Source organism: Juglans regia, chromosome 9, assembly GCF_001411555.2.
Source record: "Juglans regia cultivar Chandler chromosome 9, Walnut 2.0, whole genome shotgun sequence".
Lineage (NCBI taxonomy): Eukaryota > Viridiplantae > Streptophyta > Magnoliopsida > Fagales > Juglandaceae > Juglans > Juglans regia.
Window position 1 is genome coordinate 23,538,373 of NC_049909.1, and position 25,937 is coordinate 23,564,309.

The 25,937-nt window shown below is 35.4% G+C and overlaps 2 protein-coding genes and 1 pseudogene across 2 annotated transcripts; all 3 read right to left on the reverse strand.

Moving 5' to 3' along the window:
- Positions 1-1,859: 1,859 nt before the first annotated feature.
- Positions 1,860-6,045, reverse strand: LOC108992349 (indole-3-acetate O-methyltransferase 1-like). Its single transcript, XM_018966885.2, has 4 exons — positions 5,823-6,045; positions 4,912-5,328; positions 3,901-4,176; positions 1,860-2,683 (listed from the first exon to the last, which is right to left on the reverse strand). The coding sequence occupies exons 1-4, from the start codon at positions 5,931-5,933 to the stop codon at positions 2,324-2,326; spliced, it is 1,164 nt and encodes a 387-aa protein (XP_018822430.1). The 5' UTR covers positions 5,934-6,045; the 3' UTR covers positions 1,860-2,323.
- A 9,659-nt stretch (positions 6,046-15,704) lies between these two features.
- Positions 15,705-16,280, reverse strand: LOC108994082 (annotated as a pseudogene).
- Positions 16,281-19,137: 2,857 nt separating this feature from the next.
- LOC108994090 (serine/threonine-protein phosphatase PP-X isozyme 2) lies at positions 19,138-25,656 on the reverse strand. Its single transcript, XM_018969187.2, has 8 exons — positions 25,288-25,656; positions 23,708-23,860; positions 22,349-22,411; positions 21,512-21,597; positions 20,677-20,752; positions 20,304-20,572; positions 20,143-20,221; positions 19,138-19,615 (listed from the first exon to the last, which is right to left on the reverse strand). Exons 1-8 carry the CDS (start codon positions 25,426-25,428, stop codon positions 19,565-19,567), a joined length of 918 nt encoding a protein of 305 aa, XP_018824732.1. The 5' UTR covers positions 25,429-25,656; the 3' UTR covers positions 19,138-19,564.
- Positions 25,657-25,937: the final 281 nt, after the last annotated feature.

The window sequence follows — 25,937 nt, forward strand, 5'->3', positions numbered from 1 at the left end:
GCCGTCAAAAACTAAAAAGTTTGGGATGATCAAGTATTTCCCTCATCAGTTACAAACCATTGTGATTATCCCCTAACATTTGGGATCTTATTCAGAGATTACATGCTGCAAGATCTTGTTTTGTCCTCAATATTAAAAGGTTTTGTCTTTCTTGTTTTGCATCGATCGATCGAATAACCTCGGCGGCTAGGTAATATGTTGTGTTCATCACCCCGTTTGCAACACAAAATTTGTCGAAGCTGGTGGATAAAGCCAAGAGATGCTGTCCTTGTCTATAACTGTAACATAATTTACGATTGTTCGTGCCGATATGATTGGGCAGCCACCAAAATAACTGTTTAGAGACAATATTAACTAGCGGTTAAACGCCAAAGTTGTTGAAATTTCCAGATTGAAGAACTATGCTCCTTGATTTATGTCTTTAAGCGATAACTGCTAGTAGTACTATTGCATCATTATTATCGCACCATACTAACTTCAAGCTTTCATATTTTATAGCAGTAACTAAGCTTATATTTTCCTTTGAAATTATCCTCTTGGAAACCCCGCCAAAGTATCCTATATATATAATTCCTTAAACACATGACAATGCAGCAACATCTGAGAAAAGGAATATTGAAATTCAACCTCTCTCGGTCGAATATCCTTTTTTTTAATATGACGATCTTCCGAAATTGCTTATTATGGACGAAGAACAAGAAGAAGACGCAAACGCAAGCAAAAGAGCAGAAGCAGCATATCATGAAATTGGTGAAAGAACGCACTCTAGAGGACTGCCTTAGTGCTTCATCACCAGATTACGCCAACGAAGAAGATTGCAAAAATGGAGGCAAATTATACCATGTTCTTCCACAGTATTTTAACAGGGTTTATCCAGCTTTGGCTGGAGAAGATAGAGAATATTGCTCTAACTCGAGGGGAAGTTTGTGTAGGGAAAAGCTTTTGAAAGTTGAAGAGATTGGTAGAAGATCAAAAGTGGGTGTTTCTTCCTCAACATTGAGCAGAAACCGAAGTGGAAAGATAAAGAAAAGGGTGAGCTTTAAACTACCTGAAGAGGCCGATATCATCATATTCTATTCACCACATCATGAAGAGAGTAGGATCGATGAGTACTGATGGGAGAAAACGTTGTGGTACTAATCACACGAGTCTTTCCTTTGTATCGTTTTTGTTCCACCTGGAATTGTGGATTTTCGTATTGGTAAACGACAACAGAACCTTCTTATAATTAATCTATCGAGAAGGGGACGAATTTAGCTGGAGAAGATGCAGATTATAACTCTTACAGGAGGGAAAGTTTGCGTATGAAAAGGCTTTTAAATTTGAAGAGATTGATAGATGCAGAAGATGTTTTCTTCAATATCGAGTCAAATTGGCAAGGTAATTAAGAAAGAGTGAGCTTTAGACTACCCGAATCAAAGATGCCGCTGATGTTATCAGATTCTATACGCCAGAAGAGGGTATTTGGAAGAGTGATCGAAGGAAGTTTATTAAGCTTTTTCTCATGTCGTTACATGCTTTGTATTAATGTCGTTGTTGAGCCCTTGAGCCGCACCTTGGATTGTGGCTCAATTTCATATAGGTAAACCTCTACGTACGTTGGGAATTTTCTGTAATCTATGGGGACGGGGACATGCAGGGTGGCTCTTCGTTTGCATTCTCATTTTGGTTATAACATATAATATAGCAATGCAGCTTCTTGCTATAGAGGAAAATTAATAATAAATAAACTACAAATTAAGAAACATTGAAGTACATAATTTAAGATCAACCGACTAAATTAGGGACGTACAACAAACTACTTTTTGACAAGAAATCGAACATGGGAACCAAAAAAAAAAAAAACTACCAAGCTGGCCCCAACTCACGCTTCTATTTTTTATCCCAAAGAAAAGAAAAAAATAAAAAAACTAGCTAGGTGGAGGAAAAATAAAAGTCAAATTCAAATGACATTTCACAAACTTTTAGGTGACAGAAGGAAACCTTTCATTCATAAACCTAAACCTATCATATATAATGAGCGATAAAGAATATTGCAGAATAAAAATCCTAGATGTTCTCCGATTTATCATGATTTCCTAGTTAATATGGTTTGGAAAAGCGAACACATGATTCATAGAAGGCATCAAGCATAAAGGGGTAACCACAGAAACAGACAAAAGAAAGAGGAAAAAGTAATTAAAAAGGTGATCACAAGCCTTAATTACTGATCGTACTCTCTTAATTTTGTGTGTTTGATTAATCTTTCTTATGCATTAACCTTCTCAATCTGATCCTCTTCTACGTACGTACGGATCTTTTGAAGCCCTTTGATCTCTTTGCTCTAAGCATGAATTAAAGAAAGGGATGCAACTATGTGAAAGAATTGCAGTTGCTCTAGCAGATCTTTAGCATGACTTGTGGCTCTGCGCTCTACCCTTAAGAACAGCTCCTCACTAAGCCGGTCCCCAATGTGGGCATCAACTAGGACCCCGGACACACTCCTACAGCAATTGGCTAGGGCTCGACCAACTTCGGCTGCATCGTCCGGCTGGCTAACCACAAGAGGGCTGCCTCCTTTGAATACCTCTAGCTTGTTAATGGCAAATGACCCGTCGGCTTCAACTACTTCCTTGAAATCTTGTAGGCTTGGTGCATACACCGGAATGTTGAAGTTGTCACGTTTGTCACTGTTGACAAGCTCCTATAATTTTAATTTGTACTAGGCCATGTTAGGAGCATTCACGCATTAAAACCAAAATCATGTTTAACCCAAATTCACAAATCATGGGACAGACAGTACTTGTAAACAATTTCATCAACAAGCTGCTGGACACCAACGTAGGATATATACTACTGGACATTAATTTATTTTCCCATTTGCAACACCACCTAATGGTCAATTATTTTGTGATTTTACTGTATATATACTCGCAGACTCAAAAAACCATCAACACCTTATGAAATCACAGTAGTACTAGTACTATATATATATATATATATATATATCATCATCATCCTGATTAAAGAAGTTGATCATCATCAAGCGGACAGGATAAAAGGTACAAGCACTCACTTTGTCTTGATCTGTAACAAAATCTCATCAGCAATGATAGATCGGATGGATCCCCGGCCCATATATATCTAATTGCTATAAGATATGATGATTATGTTTTGCTACGATCGATTAACACCCCCGCCCCCCAAATTGTCGACATATAATACGGCTCAGTACCCACCTCCCAACACCAATTATTCGGCCGACATGCAGACAGTGATTAAAAAAACATAGGCCAGTGGCTAGATATATATATATCCTGATCAGTTAATTGGAAGAGTATCGGACGGCTAGAATCGATCGATTAATTGATGATCATGACCAGTATATATAGATTCATAACAAGGCCTTGTAAACCAACAATGCCTCATCATTTGATCTCCTTGATCTGTATGTATGGTGATTTTCTGTGCCTTTTTTGGTTTGTTATTAATTAGTTTGTTCTGGTCAGCATATATATATATATATATCAAAAAATCTACATAACTTCTTACTATTTACACAACCTCCACACACCACACTTTTTTTAATTTTTATTATTTTTTTCTTTTATCAAATATTTAATATATGAATAATGAATAGAAAAATTGAATTAATTTAAAAAGAATAAACTCAAAAAAATATTAAAAAATTTAAAAATTTTAAAAAAATATAGTGTGTGAAAGTTGAGAAATTGTATAGCATTACTCAGTTATATATATATGAAATTAATTAATTAATTAATGTACTAGCTAGCTAGCTGCATGTTATATTATATATATGGTCATAACTCATAGTATATATATATATATATATATATATATATGTATATATATATATATATATATATGATCACGATGTTCAGAAGGCATGATAATAATTACCTCTTGGACAAGATCATCCCAAGCATCCTGAAAGTGAGTCCCAAAGAGGAGGCCGGCCCCACCTTGGTCTGTGGGGTCTACTGAGGTTCTCCCTAAACAGACAAGAAACATAGACCCACCTCTCTTCACCTCCTGTGATCTTGATCTAAGGAACCGTGCCAAATCTGTTTGGAACTGTTTCCTGTATGCCTTTGCTGTGCTTTCATCCGCTCCTTGGATGAACACCCTCCCTTTGTTATACGCCATCGATTTCTTGTCCAAAACGCTCTCAGGCACCTGCGTCGAGTACCCATATATATGCAGTATCAATATTTCTAATCCTAAAACTCCTAGTAGCTAGATTATTGTTTAATAAAGTTATAATTAAGCAGCATTTTTATTTATTAATGTTTTGTCTTTTTTTTAGAAGAATTAGAAACTAACGCATCCTTTATTTAGCACAATTATTTTTAATTCGTCTCATTTTATTTTATCTAATTATTATAATTTTTTTAAATTTTTATTTACAATAAAATAAAATGAACAATTCAATTTTTTAAATTTTAAAATAAATATGATATTAAAAAAATATTTTTTAATAATATTTTACTTTAATATTAATTCATTTTATCTCATGATCTACGAAAACAAATTAATAAAAGTGAAAACATATATATATATATAGAACTGATCATCATTTCCTTCCGGTAAAAAACAGCAGTTCCTAATTCAAATATTCGAACACTCTGAGGACCGGACCATTAATATTTATTGACGTGCTGCAATAACTTTATTCTAAAAGCTGCCGGCAATATTAGATCCGACGAACGGCTACATTCTTGTAAAATATTATTTACAAATTAAGAGCTGCATATAATTAAGTACTACGTACGTACGTACGTACCCTAAGAATTAAAGATGTGGAAACAAACTTTAATTTTTCAGTCGCATATATTAATAATTGATTCAGCAGCTCACATGAGCTCATGCAGTATTATAGTAAATATTAATAATAATATATAATTGATTTACCTGAGATAGCCAATGCAAGGAAAACGCCGAGTGGAAGACATCAATGGACCTCGCCGGAAAAAGCCTCCGGTAGAACGAACCGGGAACCCCAGCCGCAAAGTAAGACCTGTGGTTGTTGGCTGCTAGGCACTCCTCCATGCTACCGCCATAATTGGCTAGGGGAGGGAGGAGCTGAAAGAGAGTGTTGAAGTCGTTGCTGGGGAGGTCGGAGAAGAACGCAGAGAACTCCGGCGGCTCGTATCCCAAGCCCTCGTAGCGTTTGATAATGTGCTTTATAATCACGTCGACGATGTAGATGGTGTTGCTACCACATGAGCATCCGAGGTCTACAACCACGAAGGGAACCTCCGGAGAGTTTAGTTGGACTCCGTCTAGGGTTTCTTCAAGTAGATGAAGCATGGATCGAGCATGTAGAGCCTGCATTGACAACCAAAGAATGGAACCCTTAATTATCCATATATTAGAACGTGAATATGGATTAAAATGACGATTTATTTATTTATTTATGAAAGACAACCTAAATACTTAAATATACAATTATAATGGTCATGTTTTGTCAAGTTGCTCCGAGAAATTCAAAGCAACACAACGGATATTGTCGTTGAATGATTCACTAGAAAAAAGAAAAAGAAAAATTGATAGACAACAAAACTACAATTATGGAACATGTGCGTGTATATACATACATATGGATCCAGTCCATACCAGTTGTTTTTTTTTTTTTTTTTTTTCGCTTTTCTAATTTCTTTTGTTTTCTGAGGGCTAAACCATAATCAGATTGGGAAATATATATCCAGCTTATCGCGCGAAGTGGAGGAAAAGGGCCAACCAAGAGTCAAGACCTTCTAAATTAAGTACGAGATTCAAGTGTGAAAATTAAAAAGTAGAAGGATGCAGGAAAATTAAGAAACCTGGGCTTTGGAATTGTTGGCATAGCTGGACTCTCCTTTGCCTCCTTTCATGCTCAGCATCCTTTCAAGCTTCATGTTAGAAACCACAACGTTGTCTCCTTTTGGAGCCATCTATGTTTGTATGAAGTACTGCAGTGTTACAGAAAAGAGGCCGATCGACAAAAAAAAGAAAAGAAAAGAAAAGAACAAGACAAAGTAGTGATGGATATGCGAAATTTTATGGAAGTGGGATAGAAAGAGAGGTGGGAGGGAGCGGAATATATAGAGCTCGCTTGCTTAGCTAGCGAGAGGACTCACGAGGGAGGCTGTGTTAAATTAGACAAATACTCAATATATACAAATAAAAGTAATAAACTAACGTAATTTGTTAAATTATAAAATTATTTTTATTATAAAATAGATACGAAGAATCACATAAAATCACGTCCAAATTTTATGAAATTTTAATATATATACACTACAAGAAAAATAGATTTTTGTGATTAATTTATTGTAACTAAAAGACTATTCGTAACTAATTTTAGTTATAAATAATCATTTCGTTAGTATTAACTGATCACAAATAAATAATTTTTTTACCGTGATAATTCTTAGTTAAATTAGTAGTCTGGTTAACAAACACGTGGGCCCCTTTTAACACTTCTATTTAATTTTTTGGTCGGTCTCTTTTAACCCTAGCTATCGCTAATATATATCTCTGTTAAAAACATGTACAAATATCATTTCTAGTAAGATAAAGTACTCTAAACCCTCGATAAATGTAACCATATATGGAGTTTTTTTAGTGATCCAGAGATCAAATCAAAAAATGATTTGGAGAGAGAGAGAGAATTAAAAAATAAGATCAGGTGCCAAATAGGAAATTTAAGTAATAAATTAAACAAAAAAAAAACCACCACCAACCAGCAGTAGTATAGTTTGCAATTAGGGAAACAGGCAGAGCCCATTATGTAGTTATGCATGATAACCTTGATCATACTGTTAATTTACAGCATAATTAGACATTATAAGTGTGTCTGGAATCTGGATTAATCTATCTTTATATATATATATATATATAAATAATATGGCCGGCCTTGAAATAGTGGTACTACTCAGCTTGCGGCCATGCACTAGCTATAAATAAAATAATTTAGAGAGAATTATTGACTATTAATAACCCTAGCTAGCTAGCTCCTCAATATCTCATTAATTAATTAATTCATATATACAGCCCCCAACACTAACAATTAATTAATTAAATTCTTAATTACACAGTACGCATGATCAACAAAAAGATAAAAATTATATATATATATATACACACACTTATTAATTAATTAAGCTAGCTAGCTAGCTACATTATATATATATATATATATATCATACCCTTATTAATTAAACTAGCTATTAATTTCGGCCTCCCAAATTAAATCTCGGCCTAGCCGCCTGTTAATTAGTGATTTGGAGGCCATGCTGCATGCAGCTGATCTATCATATTTATTAATTAAACGTCTAGCCCACCACGTAAACCTTAATCATTTTCAAAACCTTTTCAAAAGTGAAAGTTTATTGTCAGCATATATAATGAAGGAGGCTTTTCAGTAGGTAATGGGGATCGATCGATCGAGCAGATCATCATTTAAAGCTAGCCGAATATCGATGCTAATTAATAATTATTCTCCGATTTATTAAACCATCACCCAGAAATCAAGGTTTACCTAACCCCTTTTTTTCACTACTAATTAATTACTAGCTAGCTAGAATCCTAGTCTTTGTCGGTTTAATGCTGGTGCAATGCAAGTAACCATTTTAAGCCACCTCCACGTACGTGCATTTCTTTATCGGAGTGTACGTACGTACGTGGATGCCACTTAATTTCCATATGTATTTGTAATAGCTAGCCACGGGATCGATGAATAATCTAATTAATTAACTTCTTTAATTAATTTTTCACCCGAATGAACTTTTAAAATTAAAAAAAATAATATTTATAATTTTAAAATATCCAAACCTCACGCATTTAATTTTTTCAAGAAAAATACTGAATAAATGTGAAATTCATATAAAAAAATATTTTTTTACTGTAGACTCAATTTTTTTTAAAAGACCCACAAAACTAATCTTTGATAAGACTTATTACTTTTTTAACTTCTTGTAAAAAGTTAAATGTTTATATTTCAACCTATTTTATAGATTCAAACATATCTCAATATATAAGATTCAGAAAACATTACTATTTATAGATTAATTTATATCATTTGAAATAAATCACCTCAACACAACCTAAATCTATATATATATAAACTCTCAACAAATAAATTAAGTACTCGATCCACAATGCCGTGATTGTCGCCGATTCACGTGAAACTAGACCGAGATATTTCTTCTGCATGCTTCCACCTTTATCTGATCTAACATGATCCTAACCCACCACCCTACAACATATATATATATATATATATAGGTTTTCTTTATATATATAGATAAATTATAATCACCTTTTCATATTTACTTAAATTAATAATCCATACAAATATATATTAATTATAAAAGTAATGATGGATGGGTACTTTCCCTTGCTTCAAACCTATCCTTGCCGTTGAATATATAGGCTATTGTCTCTGCATTTTATATTAATGGAATAGATTGATATATATATATATATTTATATATATATACTAGCATGGCCATTTTGTGGTGGCTTTTTGACAAAGTTTGTGTTTGCTAAAGAGAAAAGGGTGGAGTGGTCGAGAAAGATATTAGTTAATTATATTCCTTTGTTAGAATCACGATTCGTGACATTTTGGCCGGATTTTCGAGTATAAATTCACCATGCATGCATGTCCCCCGTTAATTAATGGATGTTGATTGTGGTCAAGGGCTACGTACGTAGGATTTTGATTGTGGGAGCTAGCGAGGTGGTTGCTTTAATTTACTCGGCCTGCTCTTCAAAGAATCAATATATTAACCCGGCAGGCCAGCCAGTAGTACTACCACTTCATGTCCTATATAGATCGATATGCTTGCCGTGCGATCGAGGTTCTTTTTAGAGGATACAATTAAATTGATGATATAGCGATCATATATTGTTCCATAAATATAAATAAATATTGTTCCATTTCAATTGCATGGGTACTGCCGCACTTCATTACAGATAAACCCATTTGTGTTCGGCAGGCCATCATTATTAATGTGCAAATTTGATTAGTACTGATACGTACGTACGTACTTTTTCGTCTAGAGTACTACTGTCTATAAGCAGCAATATGCAGACGTAGTTGATCAATTAGATGAGAGATCAGATCGATGTTGTTATAGTGTAATTATTGTATGCTATTGCTTGGTGTATATATGTTTACCAGACCAGATCTCTATAGCCGATCTTAAATATAAGTTACTTGAATTATATGCATGTTCAGTTGACAACCTCATCCATGCACGTACGGCGCCTATGCAACCCTTTAGTGGAACAGCCTACAAACAATCAATTGAGCATATTAATGATTCGGTACTACATTTACCAGGCAAAACCAAACATGGTCTGTGTTTGTCACTACAAAGATGAGTCCATGCATGATTATGCCGTAGATTTACATAAAGAAACATTTATAAGATTATAGCCTCGCTCTAGTTTCTTTTAACATATCATCTAGCTAGATTGTATTACTTATGGATATTTGGTACGTAATACTCTCATCATCATGTCTGACGGCCTCTGACATATTTTATATATATATCCTTACGGAGATTAGATCGATCGTGACCTCATCCTTTCAGGAAAAACTAGTTGAACTACGAGTGATCACCCGATAAACAATATTAATTATATAACATGCATGTTGTGAAATAATGAGAATATTTTTTTTATAGGTACATATAATGAGAATATATATTACATTATCCATCTGTAAGTATCTAATAATTTTTTTTTATATATTTATGATGTATATTTCGACAAATTTTTCCTCGGAAAGCCGGACATCATGGCCCACGTTGATTGGTCATGAATTGGGATGGGATTTTCGCTTCCCTAAACGTGGTTTTTCCTACAAATTATGAGTATTAAAAACAAAATGGATGAAATTGAGGATAGTTTCCATTGATTCCATAGGCCATCTAATTTCAATGGGTGAGACGACATATAATAATAAAACCGAAGGAATTAATAATGCGAATGGATCCATCTGAAGCAACCATTGATCGGTAAAACTTAATTCGAATGAGGTATATATATAAAGCCTACAGCTATGTATAATCAATAAACTTATTCAACGGTTTTGGGAATCGTAGATATGCATGAATTTCAGGATATGGAACTACAATATGGTAAAGAGGATTGGATCCCGGACGATCTGACATCTATCATTTTTCTTTTCTATTTTCTTTTGTGACTAAGAAGCAAAGAAGTAATGATCAGGAAACTACGTACTTAAGACATAGTTCATTCATTCATGCTCGCTCGCTCCCATCTCAAGATTCAGCCATTGTACATTATACATCAAAGACCGCGTTGTGCTAGATTATGCAACCTCATTGCGCCTAACTTATAAGCATAGACTCGTTGAGCTCACGGGATCATGAGATATAATGTGGGGTTTGCACACGGTCCCATTTCAATAGAGTTCTAGTGGAAGGAATCAATTCAACACTAAAGTTTAATTTGTTGACACAAAGGAAATGGTTTCTTTGAAAATGGGCATAATTAAGATATTACATTTTGAATTGCTATTGTACAGGGATGAATATTTTGGAACTACCTAAATCTTCATTTTTTATTTGAACAATATTGCTAGAAACAACTGGTATGCGTAAACGTGGGGTAACTGGCTAGCCTACGTGTAAGAGAAAAAAAAAGAATGCAAAAGTGCAAACGGAAAAAGCAAAAAAAGAAAAAAGGAAAGATTAAGAAAGCAGGAAGCAAAGAGAAAGCTGAGATTTTCTTCTTATTCTTCATGCCAATAGCAAACCAGAGCACAACCAAAATTCATGGTACGTTGAAGCATTCTCCACCAAGAAATAAAAAACCCATCTCTTAGATTTCATCATTAACATATTTCTCTCAAACCCATTTCAGATTTTTGCCAAACCCATTTCCTAGATTTTTCCCAAAACTCATTTCCAACGCATTTCTGTTGTTTCTTATTGGTCTTTCCAGATAAACCTCCGTTTGTAGCAGAATTTGAGTCGTGGATAGGAACGAACCATCTTAGTTATTGCCGCTTCACAGTCGTGGCAACTACATCAGATGGATGTGAAGAACACATTTCTTCATGATGATCTCCAAGAAGAGATCTACATGAAACTTCCCTCTGGTATGGCTACTTCTTCTCCTCATGATGTCTGTAAGCTAAGGCGTTCTCTGTACGTGCTCAAGCAGGCTCCCCGAGCTTGGTTTGAAAAGCTTCATAGTACACTTCTTACCTTCAGTTTTACACAAAGTTAGTATGATTATTCTCTCTTTTTCCACAAGTCTGATGCTGGTATAGTCATTCTCTTGGTTTATGTGGATGATATTATCATTACTCGCACTAACTGTGGTTTGATTACTAACCTTCAGAAGTTGTTACATGCAACTTTCTATATGAAAGATCTTGGCCAACTCACATACTTTTTGGGACTAGAAATTCGTCATCGGGTCAATGGTATTTTCTTGAACCAGCATAAGTATATTCAAGATCTTATCACCTTGGCTGGTTTAGAAGATACTTCTTTTGTTGATACACCTATGAAGGTAAATGTCAAATACAAGAAAGAAGAAGGGGATCTTCTGGATGATCCTACTATCTATCAGCGCTTGGTTGAGAGTCTTATCTACTTGACCACTACTCGACCAGATATATCCTAAGTCATTTATCAGGTCAGCCAATTTATGTCTTCTTCTTGGCACATTCATCTTGTTGCAATTTGCTGCATTATCTACTATCATCGAGAGTCGCCTACTTATGGGTTATTTTTTCCTATAGGCTCATTTCTTCAACTTGTTGCCTACAGTGATGCTGATTGGGTTGGGTATCCGATATGCGTCGATTTACTACGAGTTGGTGTATGTTTTTAAGTGATGCCTTAATTTCTTGGAAATGTAATAAATAAGATTGTATTTCTAAATCATCTACTGAGGCTGAGTATTGTGCCATGTCTACTGCTTGTTCTGAAATTGTATGGTTACGTGGTCTTCTGGAGGAGCTTGGGTTTCCTTAGACTAATTCTACCCCTCTTCATGTTGATAACATTAGTGCTATTAAGATTGCAAACAATCTCGTCTTCCATGAATGCATTAAGCACATTAAGGTTGATTGTCATTCTATCTGAGATAACTTGGAGAGTCGGGTGATATCTCTTCCTTACATTTTTTCTTATCTCCAAGTGGCCGATGTCTTCACCAAAGTAATTACTCGACAACAGCATCAATTCTTTGTTGGAAAATTGTTGCTGGTTGATTTACTAACATAAATTTGAGGGGAGATGTTAATGTATATAATTTTGGAATGTTTGGTTATTATATGTATATTTATCTCTCTGTTAATATTAGTTGTACACAATATATTTACTATGTATAGATGCTGAATATTAAAAATACTTTAGACTTTCCCTTGTATAACATAATATCGACTTTCCTTGTAAAGCATTGACTGATTGCCTTGATAATGAGAAATGGCTAAATCAAGTTGGTCAGTTTTTCCAAAAGTTATCTTGGTATTTCTGGTTTTCTTAGTATTTTGACAAAGTGGTGACTAGCATAGAATGTTTAAACCAAAAATAGGTATAAAAAAACATTAGGACCCATCTAATTAGATGGCTTACTACCCTATCGTGCTTTATCCGTATACTAATAAACTATGTATATCAACGGTTTATACAATTTACTCTCATTCTCTTTCCTTTGATCCTTTTTTTCCTTTCCACATGGACACAACAATGTGAAATATTAAGGACTCAACAAACCATTAAAATTTAAGATTTTAGAAGTATCTCCGACATATATAATGATTACAGATACATCTTAAATATTAATTATTTTCAGCAATTATGGTGTGTACAAAATTTTCATGCATGTATAAACACACCTAAAACCATGTAAATGAAAATCTCCTATGTACTTTTCCTTTAAAACGAAACTATAGAAGTAAAGAAGTAATTGCAAGGAGAGTAATAAATGGTGAGACATACTTAGGAGTGTAAACTCAAACCGGAAAACTGGATCGGACTGGACCGGATGGTCCGGAACCGGTTTTCAAAATGTAAAAACAGGCTGGTTCCGATCCGGTTCTGGTTTCGGGATTTTTTGGACCGGACCGGTTGATTAAAAAAAATAAAAAATAATATTTTTATATATAAGTTTTATACAAAATATTTTATATATATGAAATATTAATATATATAAGTTTTATATATAATGTATAATTATAAATTTTTATGTGAAATTTTATATATAACATATATATTCATATATGAAATAATTTCTTATAATAATTTATAAATTATTACATAGAATGTTAATACTAAATCACTAAAAGTTTATAACTAATACTAATATATAACTTATAACTATACCAATAGTCTAATATTAATACTATTATATAGTCTAATATATTAATAAAAGTATAAAACAATTTCTTTTAAGTCAATTTTTTTTTATAAACAAATTTTTAATGACAAATTGTGAAATTTACATTTTAAAAAAACTGAAAAACCGGACAGAACCAGACCGGAAACCGATAAAACCGGAAGTACCAATTTAGGAGGGTAACCGGTACGTAATCGATTTTGAAAAATATAAAATCGGTACATACCGGTTCGGTCCTAAATTTTATCCAAAACAGGATCGGATCGGACCGGTTACACCCCTAGACATACTTGCACAACAAAACTGGTTGTAATCCAATTTTTGCATTGATTCATTGACTTCGACTTTTACTTTCTCTGTTAAACTTGGCCAGAGGGAGAATCTCACATGGACCTTGGATCAAACCAACCATTATTGTGCTTTCAAGATTTGATTCATAGACCTATAACAGCACATGAAACCTCCAAAAAAAATAATAACCAAAATCTCATAAGTTCAATAAACTCATCACTAATTGATCAATTGTATTATTTTACATTGACATATGAAAATTTAGAGTACAAAAAAGAAAAATATGCAAACAAGTAAATAGGTCACCTCATTGCTCTCAGGGCTACATGGGCGTCCAACGTTCTCAGGCAAGTCGTGAGGAAAGTAGCACCTTGTTGCAATGACCCACTTTGAACCAATTTTGCTATCCTCTCACATAGACTATAATTAGAACAAAAAATCGAGACTTCTCAATATTATAATTTAGTAGATAAATGCATTTAAAAGATGCAACCAATGATATGCAACTCTAAAATAGAGCAAATCTACAACAACTGAAACAAGTTGTAAAAGAGAAATGGCTTGTTTGATGTATCAGATACAAACCAAATCTAGTGATCTCATGGGTGAAGGTGCACAAGTATTACAGTTGGAAACATCATAGAATGCCCAATAATTTGCTTGCCTGGACCTTATATGGTATTAGTTCATCATGATTGGAACGAAAAAGAGCACAACCCTGCACTTTATACATTACTCCATTGACCCTACAAGACTGGTAAAATGATTTCTCATCTAGAACTTACACAATGTTACCAATCCATTCTACACCACACAAACCATCTGAAGGAGACCCAGAATGTTCAATAGCCCCCATAAGAGTTTGGAAACCTCCAGAAGGATTTGCCTATGATACAAGTTGGTCATCTTGTTTAGCATCATATCCTAAAGTATGGTCAATATTTTCTCTTACATGAGCTTTTTGTGGTTCTTTGACAATAAGGTTGTTGTTTGGACGATTCTTTAATGGAACCTAGGGGTGCTACCCACCCCCTACGGGGTGGGCGCACCCCTTCCCCACACCCCGCCCCCAGAATGAGGGGCGGATTCCCAATCCGCTCCGCCTTTTTTCACTTAAAAAAAACACTATATTTATTTTATTTAAAAATTATTTATAAGTGTAAAAGTAATTAAAAATACATTTTTAGATCCAAATTATAAATTTAAATTTTGTAAATATAATTATAATTTAAAAACTATGTAATTTTTAAATTTGCTAGTGCATATTTTGTATAAATTGTAGTGTATTAGTTTTTAAACTATGTAGTTTTTAAATTTGTCAATGCATATTTTGTGAACAAGTCTAACAAATTGTCATATATATTTATATATACACAATTTGTAAAATATAAATATATATTTATGGTTATATATATGTATAATATATATATATATATATATATATATATATATATATAAATGGGGGCAGGGGAAATGCGGGGCGAGGTTGGGCCCTCCCCGTCAAGAGCCCTAGATGCGGGGCGGGGGGCCTCGCCTTCGCATGGGTGGAGCGGGGTTGCCCGCCCCGCCATGCGGGGGTGGAGCAGAAGCGGGGCGGGGCAGTGGGGGCGGGGCCCCACTGCCCACCCCTAATGGAACCTCAACATAGTTTGACATGTATCTCCAATCAACATGTGAGTTGTGTGAGGGTGGGGAGTGATAAGAATTATTACCGACCTTTTCAGATACTTTAGCATGAGGATCTATTTCTTCTTCAAATGATCTGTCTTCACCTGTTGAATAGGATTTACACTTGATGAGCCAATAGAAAGAGGTTTCAAAGGGACATTTGTGGACACTCCATCAAAAGGTTTTTCACCCACATTTTTTATGCTTGATGCACTGTTATTTCCTTGGTTTTCTCTTGCATCTGGAATCTTTATATCAAATGCTGAATCAACATGATTGGTGTCTGTAGTACCAACATGTGCAGGACTCGGTAGACCAGAGCTTCCATTTACAGTCGTCTTCAACTGATTGACCTTTGGGTCTAAAGTTCACACTTTCTATTCTGAAGATGACGCCTTCATAACTATGTCAGAAGACAAGTTTGATTGATTCATACTACTTATGACACGACCATATTTAGGTGGCAAAGGTTTCCCTTGGGTCAATGCCAAGCACCCCATGCAGTGCCACTCATCTCTAGGTATTCCATTTTGATTAGGCTACAGACACTTAAAGTGATTTCCTTTCTCACAAGCATCACGGAGAAGTACATGATTATGCACCTCATTGATGTTGAGCTGGCACATTTGGCAATTTAAAGCCTTGTTCATGTAATCCCTTGACAGAGGAGTCCATTTAGGATGTTTAGGATGCTACGGTTGCAATAACTCCTAAATAAGCTTAACAATTTCATTGTGACTATTACCAAGTGAAGGCGCTTGGACAAAGCTCGTGCCCTGTACATGCTGATGTATACTAGGCAAATCTCTAGGTGCAGTTTGTGTTATAAATGGCCTAGAGCTTTGATCTCTAACCATTTGAGTGGCAACTTGTGACGTACTCACATCAATGGTTCCCTTAACCTTGGCAGAAGTAAGATTTGGCAGCTTGTATTCTTCCTCACTTTTAGCCATTGAGGCAGATTGGGTTTGTATGGACCATGTAGGACCATTCAGCATCGGGTGATCTACAAAAGAATTCATTGCTAACAAAATATAGGAAGGATAAGTACCTAAAACATTAAGAGCTTACACAAGTGGAAAGAGCCATCAGGGTAGTTCTGACCAATTATTGGCTAAAAAGAGAAAATAGCCAGTATCATAACAATTGTGACACCACCCCACGCCACCCCCCATCCCAAAGTAAAAAGAACAATTTGATCAATGGCTTTCAGCTGATTCTATACACATTTTAGTCAAGCAGTTATGTAATTGCAAAGAACATGCCTTGGTGAGGGAAACATTAAAAAACTCAATTTCTATTCTCTATGTATGCTTTCTGGTTGACACTTTTTTCAATTTTTATCTATAAAAAATGAAGACTAAAAAATCTTTAGATTATTTTGCAAATCAATATATTCATCATTTTTCATAAGAAGGGAACATTGCCTTGAAATTGTGATGCATAAGAAGACTTGTTTGATCCATCCAATTTGAGTTGTACTCTTTCAACTTTAGCCAATGATAAGGAATAAGGATCTTTTCCTAAATGATTGCTAGGCAATCCTCTTGAACTCATAGCAGCAGTGGTCATTTGATATTGCAAGGATGTACAAGTTACTGTTGCTGAAGCATGAGCTGAGGGTGAAGAAGCTGGGATGCCTCTAGAAGAAACAGAAGTATGGCCTTATTTATCTAATGGAAAAGTACGCAGAGTATGCAATGCCCCACGGCTTTTAGCTAATGTACTTGAGATTGGTTGTACGGGGTGAGAAGTATATGCAGCATACTTTTAGACTGACTGACCACCATACCAGCTTAGAATACTAAACATAGTCGCGCAGAAAATTGCAATATTCATCTGAACAAGGATAGCTCTCTTTTCAAAATTTTCGACTCTAATGTGTGAAACATACATGTAGATTCAGAATTCTAAAACATAGAAAACAAACCTAAGATTCAAAATAGCAGTTCCCTAACTTCCACCACATTTCTCCAACAGCCAAACAAATATAGCACAATTTAAGACATATTTCAAGAAAAATTGAACACCAAATCAGATTAAAACCAACGGCTAGGTAAGAAAATTGTATCCAAAATATGAAAGCGGATCCCTCACCTTCCTCTTGGCATTGTCAAATTGGGAGACCTAAACCCTAGCCTCTAATCCTTCACTTTCCCACTAAGCCCCAAATCCTCGATGACCGTCCCTATGGCTTCCCTGTCCACCATGTTCTTAGGAGCCAAGGTCACGCAGGCCTCCTCCAACTTGGCCCTTGCCTTGGCCATCAATTCCATCTCCCCCTCCACAAGGGTCTTCCCACCTCGTATCCTTGTCATCGTCGAGAGAACCAGCACGATCTCCGCCACTTTCTTTAGCTAGCGGGCTGGCCCAAGCCCAAACTTAGTCCTCTTACGACATCAAACTTGCCGTCTCCAGACTCTGCACGGCCGTTTGCATTCATCCCCTTATCGAAAATCAAGACAGCCGACAGTTCAATAGATGCCGTCAGATCCATTGTTCAAAGAGGAGAAGTCGACGACGACGTCGTTACAAGAATGGACTGTTGAGAGAGAGAGAGAGAGAGAGAGAGAGAGAGAGAGAGAGGGGTCACACATGTGAGGAGAGAGATGGCAAATTTACGGGGTGTTTTGAAATTGATTCTTTTAAAAAAGAAAAACTAAAACTTTTTTGGCGGGTAATATATGGAGTGAGGGAACGAGCTTTTCATGTTTGTGTTTGAGTTCGCGCAAGTGTGAGGGAGGGGTTGGGGGTGGCTTAGTCGTGGCAGACAAATCTCGAGAGATTAGAAAAGTAGAAAGACAAAGAACATGCCTTTTTTTTTTTTTGTGTTTATTTGGGTCGGAGCTCCGTTTTTTGGTTAGGTCCAAAAAACCCATAAGAGTGGGCCGAGTGGCAGCGCCGTAGCTTCGTCTATGGCTTGTGTTTTTTTTTCAATTTCTCTCCGGTTACGATTTCTATGATGGAGTCAAGTTATAAATTATAATTGCAGATTTTGCAACCATTTAATTTTACAATAATAATTGAAAATAATAATATAAAAAGAAAAAAAAAACCATAAAAATTTATCTAATCGAATAGTACCTTATCTAGTTAGTTTCAATTACAACCATTTAAGTTGTAGGCCTGCTTATTGTTAGGGTGATTTATCGCTCCTACACCAATTAGGATGGGCTACTTCTGTGCAAAGGATCAGATTGTAAGTCCACCCATTATATGCTTGTTAAATTGTCCATGTAAAAAAATTGAAGATACCACGGCCCATCTTGTTCGCAAAAATATGCTAGAATTTGTTAATCAATCTCTGCCTTCACAAGGTACTGACAGATTTTATAGCTAAAAGTGATAATTTCATTCACAGTCACCTACACCTGATGAATTGAATTACAACGCATTCTTGTCACCTTGGAAGAAAAAAAAATACAGCACATACTTGTAAACCGAGTACTCAGTAATGGTTTGAGATCCTGATTATCAGTGTAAATGATGCACGAGATCACGCACAGGATTCTTTCTATATACGGAGAAGTAATGGAATTTGGGAAACAGCATGCCGTGAACAACTTTTCTTATCCAATAGGACAAACAAAACCCAATACGATTGTCTTTTTTCCGGGAGAAATTTACCTATACATTTGTCCCTAATTCAATACTTCCTATTCATAATTTCATAGATGAAAGCTAAGTTTCATCCTATTCAAGACTCCTGTATCTGCAATCAAATGAACAAGAATAGGCGGGATTCTATGTTCGATAATTTTACATAACACTACAGCCACACGTAAACAACGAAGATAGTAGAATCAGACAAACATGAAATGCAAACTCAATTATCCAACCAATCACAAACAGAAAAGTACACCTCTTGCTTGGCATTTGGGGAAAACTGATCACTAAGCCAATTATCCAAACTGACCACAATAATAAAAGTACACCTCTTGATATCAAATGAACACGGATAGGAATTCTATGTTCAATGATTTGCTGCATAACACTACAGTTACGCATAAATAACAAAGACAGTAAAATCAGACAAACAAAAAATGCAAACCCAATTATCCAACTGATCACAAACAGAAAAGTACACCTCTTGCTCGGCATTTGGGGGAACCAATCATTAAGCAATGCGCGGATTTCTTCCGTATTACATGGGATCACTTCCATGCAACTGTATACCTTCTTGTTTATCAATGCAAGCATATTGGATGGTGAAAAGTAAAACTTTACCAAATCCGTTTCATAAAAAATAATCTGGTGCAGGTTTCTTCGCAGGTGTCCCTCTTGATTCCTACATATCATTTCAATATTTCAGTGTAGCACATAATTCAAGAAGTGAATTAATTCAAGTGGTAATTGATAATGCTGAAGTGCAGCACAAAACATAATGCCTCTTCCAATGTTGTTTTATACACAGCCAGAGACTGTGCCTTTAAGTCGATGGAGAACCATCTATTTGTATGAATTGAAAACAGTTCGCATGGGATACACACAGATGACAGATCATAAAAACATATTGTCTGAGTCATGTCCTACAGGTACAATACCCCTTGGCCATGGCTCGGGTGGTAAGGATTAGATAAGTCTTAGGTTCTCACCTTAAGGAACCTAACTGAACTAACTAACTAACTAAATAAAGATAAAATAATGCACGATTGCTTTTAGATATAATAACACTAATAAAAAAACTACAGAGGTTATAACTCACTCAAGGGTATCAATGTAGGAAAAATAAAGTGTATGCAGCCATTAGTCTACACAAGAACATCCGCCTATTTTTCTCTGGAAATATATTGCACATGAAGCTTACATACAGACCTGTGGAGCAGCATCAAACACACGAAACTGCTTGTTGAGATTCTCATCTAACTCAAGAATTGCAGCTACATTACCACATCTGCAAAAGCATCCAAGAATGAAACCAAACCATTTGAATACCAGAACAAAGCAACGGAGAAAGACTTGAATTCCTAATTTACCTGTAGCAGTAATTTGGAGCTGACCAAACTGTAACTATCTGGCTATTGAACATCCATTTATAGCCTTCCATTACCAACTGATGGGCACGACATATGTAGTCAATGTTGTTTGAATGGTTAAAAGAAGTCACAACACTGCCGCCAAATAGGTAACCAGCACCACGGGGACTTACACCCCAACCATCCATGATATCTTCGGGATCAGACCACAGGAGGTCACACATAGCACCATCATGAGGTACTTCTTGCTTCCGATCAATTGTTCGTATCTGGTAAAGTAACATTTTTAGTATATAAAGCTTCAGAGAATATATACATATATATATCAATATATATATATACAGATATGTATAAGTAGGAGGGGTTCTCTGACCTGATCTAATGTTGATATGGCAGGAGAGAGTCCTCCATGGACACTGAAAATTTTGTTTTCAATGAGCGCTGATAGACTGTAACAAACATAATTGAAATTTAGAAGCCAAGGGAAAGACATAACTAAAGTACCCAAATCTAGGCTGTGTTGGAAGCAACAGAAGTAGAGAATACTATAATTGGCCCTGGCCACTAAAGTGCTATCTGAAGGTCAATACAGAACCTTACAAAATTAAAGACGGACACCTTTATATGACTTTTTTTCCCTTTGGAAAGGGGTAATGGAAAATAAACAACGAGACTTTTATCTGAACTTCGGTGCTTATTTTGAAGTTGGGTAACAAGGACGGTGTACTGGAAAGCATAGACACTGTGACAAGGAGATATGCAGGGAGACATCTGAGATAGCCTTTTGAGGTATCTGACACATCAACCTCAATAACTAATGAAATAGCATATTTTGGTATCTGTGTTACAAAAGCAGTAGCATGGTGAGACTTGAGTATACTTTTGATTAGGGTTTTAAGTACAAGTTGTAGAACCACAAAAAGCTCTCTCAGCATATGATCCCAAAACAAGTAAGAAATTAAGCTGATGATCCCAATCATCCAAGTTGATGACATTTATAACTCTGAATGTCTGACCATCCAAAAACAAGAGAAAAATGCTTAATTAACTAACGCAAAAGTCACTTAAGTGGCCACCATGCTGTAACATCCCTGGCATATCACTCCATAATTCTTACACCTTCCTTATCTATTAAAAAAAAAAAACCTTATGCCTTCATTAAATTCCAACAGACAGATGTCCCGAGTTTCTAAAGGATATTAGCAAACCTTAAGTAATCAAATATATCAGTGCAATATCTCCAAACATTCACAGATCCATATTTACGAAGGCACTCGTCGTAGAATCCATATACCTGAAAAGTAAAAATAAATGATAAATGCTCTGAACACATTTTGGCCTGGTTTGGATAGTGAGTTGAGATTAGATGAGTTAGCCTCGTTTGTTTTTGCAGATGAGATGAGATTAAAATTAAAAGTTGAATAAAATATTATTAGAATATATTTTTTTAATATTATTTTTGTTTTGGGATTTGAAAAAGTTAAATTGTTTATTTTATTTTGTGTGGAAATTTGGAAGAAAAGTTGTAATGATTAGATGAAATGAGTTGAGAGGAGTTGTAAAAGCAAATGAGACCTTAGATGATTTGTAAATAGTAGTGAGATATTTGAGTTGAAATGAGATGAGTTAGAAATGGTTTGAGTTAAAATGTTTTATGGGGTTTTGGGAAAGGAGAGATAAAACATTGAATAAAAATATTATAAAATTAAAATATTGCTATAATATAATTTTTTAATATTATTCTTGTTTTAGGATTTGAAAATGTTGAATTGTTTTTTGTGTTTTGTTTAGAAGTTTGGAAAAATTATAATAATTAGGTAATGTTTTTTTTTATAAGTAGTAATTAGGTAATGATTAGATGAAAAAGTTGAAGATTTGAAATTGAAAAAGTATTTGTGTTTGTGGTGTTTGGATATTGAGATAAGATGGGGTGAGATGGAAGCATCGCTCTATCCAAACCAAGCCTAAGTGTTGAAACAGACAGCCAGCCAATAGATATCTAAGAGCCTAGAAAGTTGAAATAGGTATTCCATTAGAGACTTAACCTGCGTGATCTGACGGCTCTCATGGTTCCCTCTAATCAGAGTTATCCGATCTGGATACCTCACCTGATCACAAACAATTAGTACATTGAGAAACTTTTTTTTGATAAGTACGCTGAGAAACTAATAAATCACTGATCCATAAATGAGTAATGATACACGTACAACTCATTTTACAACACTTTATACAACCGGGTTTTAAATTGAGGGTATTTCTGTAAAACAATGTTACTTTTATAAGTTATTCTACAAAAATGCCCCTCATTTAAAATAGGATTGTGTAGAGGGTTGTATGTGTATCATTTTCCTATATAAAAAGACTGAAACATTGTAATTGCATAATAGATTAATATTTGCAATATGGCATTGGCATTTGGTAAGGTAACTCCACGCTGAACCAATTGAATTAAAGTGAGAAGCCAAACAGTCCCTTTGACTGCATAATCAGTTCAAAGTTCCCACAGAGATCATGAAATGGTGAATATTTACATGGCATGAGGAGACTCCCTGAAAGACGCTTTTGATTAGTTTCAGTCCTTGCTTCATCACAACTAGGGCCTACTAGGAATAGCAGCTAGGCATTTTCGTATAGGGAGAGCAGGGTACTATTTTTTTCAAATCGACTGAGTCTAAGAAGTGTTCTAACTTAGATATGAATATTTTTTTTTTTTTGATAAGTAAAATAAGTATATATTCATCCAAACAAGTGTCAATTACAAACAAAAGTTCTAATGCTAACTTAGATATGAATATGACTTAATTTTTAAGATATTAGTGGTTTATCCTTAATAGAACTGAACTTGAGAACTTCTGTAGCCAAAAGGGAGGGAGAGGAGTTGATACCAATCCAACTTCCCATAAGTTTTTTTTTCTTATAAGTAATAATCTTTATTGAACTTCCCATAAGTTAAACACAAAGTTTTGCAGCAGAAAAACATGGCAACAATCATGTAGTCCACAAATAAAAAACAATCATGTAGTCCACAAATAAAAATAAGCTTCAGAGTACCTCGTCAATTCAATTTTGCAATGTGATGTTCCGAAACAAAAAATCTTCGCATAGATGATAGTCTAATTCAAAATTTTGTTAAGGACTTCTTTAAAAAATACCATGCTTTAGAAGCCACAGAAGTGGCATTTGAATGAGAACCTCCTAAGAAAATGGCTGGAAACAATGTGAAAAGAAAATAAAACGAATCTGAGAAATATAAAGAGCAAGTGCAATAAACTGCAAAGGCCAATAACATTCAGTACAAGCTCACACACGCCATATTATAATATCAATACCTTCAAGGTTACTTGGGTTTTGTGTTTTGTGCTTTTTTAAAAAGATTTCTTACTTATCCCAAAAAAGATTAATACCTTCAAGGCTAATAGAAGCAGAAATGTCTCCACAGAGTAAAATCCTCTGTCAACAAAATCTCCAAGAAACAAGTAGTTGGTCTTTGGGCAATCACCTCCTACTTTGAAAAGTTCTTTCATATCGTAGAACTGCCCGTGGATGTCACCACATATCTACACAAAAAAGATAGCCAACTGAAATTAGCCACCCTGAAACACAATTAGGATTTTTTTAAATCATATTTAAGCGTATATGATAAAATCTGGATTCCCTATTTCAACTTCAGCTTAAAATTAATTGCAGGTAAAATAGCTTTGCATTAATAATCAAACTAAAAAATATTGCTTTGCTTAAAGGAACATCAACAAGTGCTTAACTCCTAGACACTTTGACCTCGTGCTAATTCCCCGCCTCTCATTTTCGCATGACCTAGAGGTAGCCAATAGTGCATTAGTCTACCAAATCAATGCGCAACAGAAAGTTAGCCTCATAGTGGAATCTAAGTAGGGTCCCCCAGAAGTTGCTTTAACTCATAAAGACCAGCAAGGGTCAAGGAGCACGACCCTTTTTATATAGAACACTGTCTTCAATGCTATCGCCTATTGCACCTATGTTAGTTCCATAAGAGAACAAAAAGATCTGCTTCTTTTCAGTGTCGCAATCATCAAATTAAAGCTTCCTTCAATATGTCACTTCTAAGAGATCTATAAGATCTTAGAAAGAACAGAATCGATGCAATTCCGGGCCATTGCAACTAGGCGGGGGAGGGCAAAGTTTGCGGATCATGTCAATAAAATCTTAAATAGCCAGATAGGTTTGACCTGAAGCGCCAAAACTGATATCATTGAAAGGCTATTCATGAGCATTTCCTGCCCCCCACCGCCAAAAAAAATCCTTACAAACTCTTTGTTGGCCACGGATCATGCTTTTCATGACCCTGTATAAGATACTAGCATACTCCGTAAGTCAAAAGCTTACACTTACTGCGGCAATTAATCCTAAGATCTGTAACTTTGTGAAACTGTGATCCAACTGAATAGATTCCCTACCCCATGAAGAACAATGAGTAGAGTAACTCTTCATCTTAAGCTGAGTAGACTAACTACGCAAGCATGGTTCGTTCGACACATTAACCTCATTAATTGAACATTTAAACTTTGAAAGGCCACAAAGTATAGCCAAGCATCTTTTGCAGTAGGGCTTGACTTCTGAAAGTTACATCATTCATGCAAACTATTAGTCCCACAGTTCAGGTTTTTAAAACCCTAAACCCTTATGTATCTCTAACCCAGTTGACTTCTCCAATACATAATTATCTTAAGAATGAAACCCAATAGTTTTTAGCAACTCCAAATCAATAACTATAGCAAGCTGCTTCTTTCAATTTTGCGTCACATATTCACAAATATGAAACAAAGATAGACAGCCCACTTGCCAAGACCCAGTCCAACATTGAAATCACAAAGACACAAACCAAATCAGTAAACCCTGCCTTGAAAGTAGGATGTGTGTGGGTGGGTGCACGCACGCACGAACGAACGCACGCGAGAGAGAGAGAGAGAGAGAGAGAGAGATGAGAGATGAGAGATGAGAGACTTACTGTGACAGGGGCGTCGACCCTTTGAACGTTACTCTCTTCGACGAGGATTTCCATGGCTTTGAGGCAGAGAGCCTTGACCTCGGACTCCTTAAGAGGCTCGCATTTCTTCAGCTGCTCTATTTGCCTGTCTAGGTCTGACATCTCTTCCTCTCTCCCAGGCTAAACCCTGTTCTTCCTCAGACCAGGAGAGCACGCTGATTTGGCCTTCAGGGCCCCTCTCTCCCTCACACACACGCACGCACCCTCTCTCTCTGAATCTGCAATTTTTCCTAGTAATTTGTCTACCGTGGGCTGTGGCTCACTCTACCTCCCGTGGCTTCGATTGTGTTCTAGAGGTTTTTGCAGCGAGGACACTTTATTTTGGTCTAATTGCATTCTTCCATTTGTATTTTTACAAACCCCCCCGCCCCCACCCCCCCAAATCCGAGCTTGGGAAAGCCTACATAGACGATAGTTCGAGGCGATTTGTTAAACATGTCATTTATGTAATTTGAAATATCTTAAATTTTTCTTAATAATATTAAAATAATTTGATTTAGAATGTTTTATTAAGTTTTGAAAAATGAGAAGAAAAAAAATATATTATAAAGTTAAAAATTATTTGAATATATTATTTTAATATTATTATTTTTAAATTACAGTTGTATTGA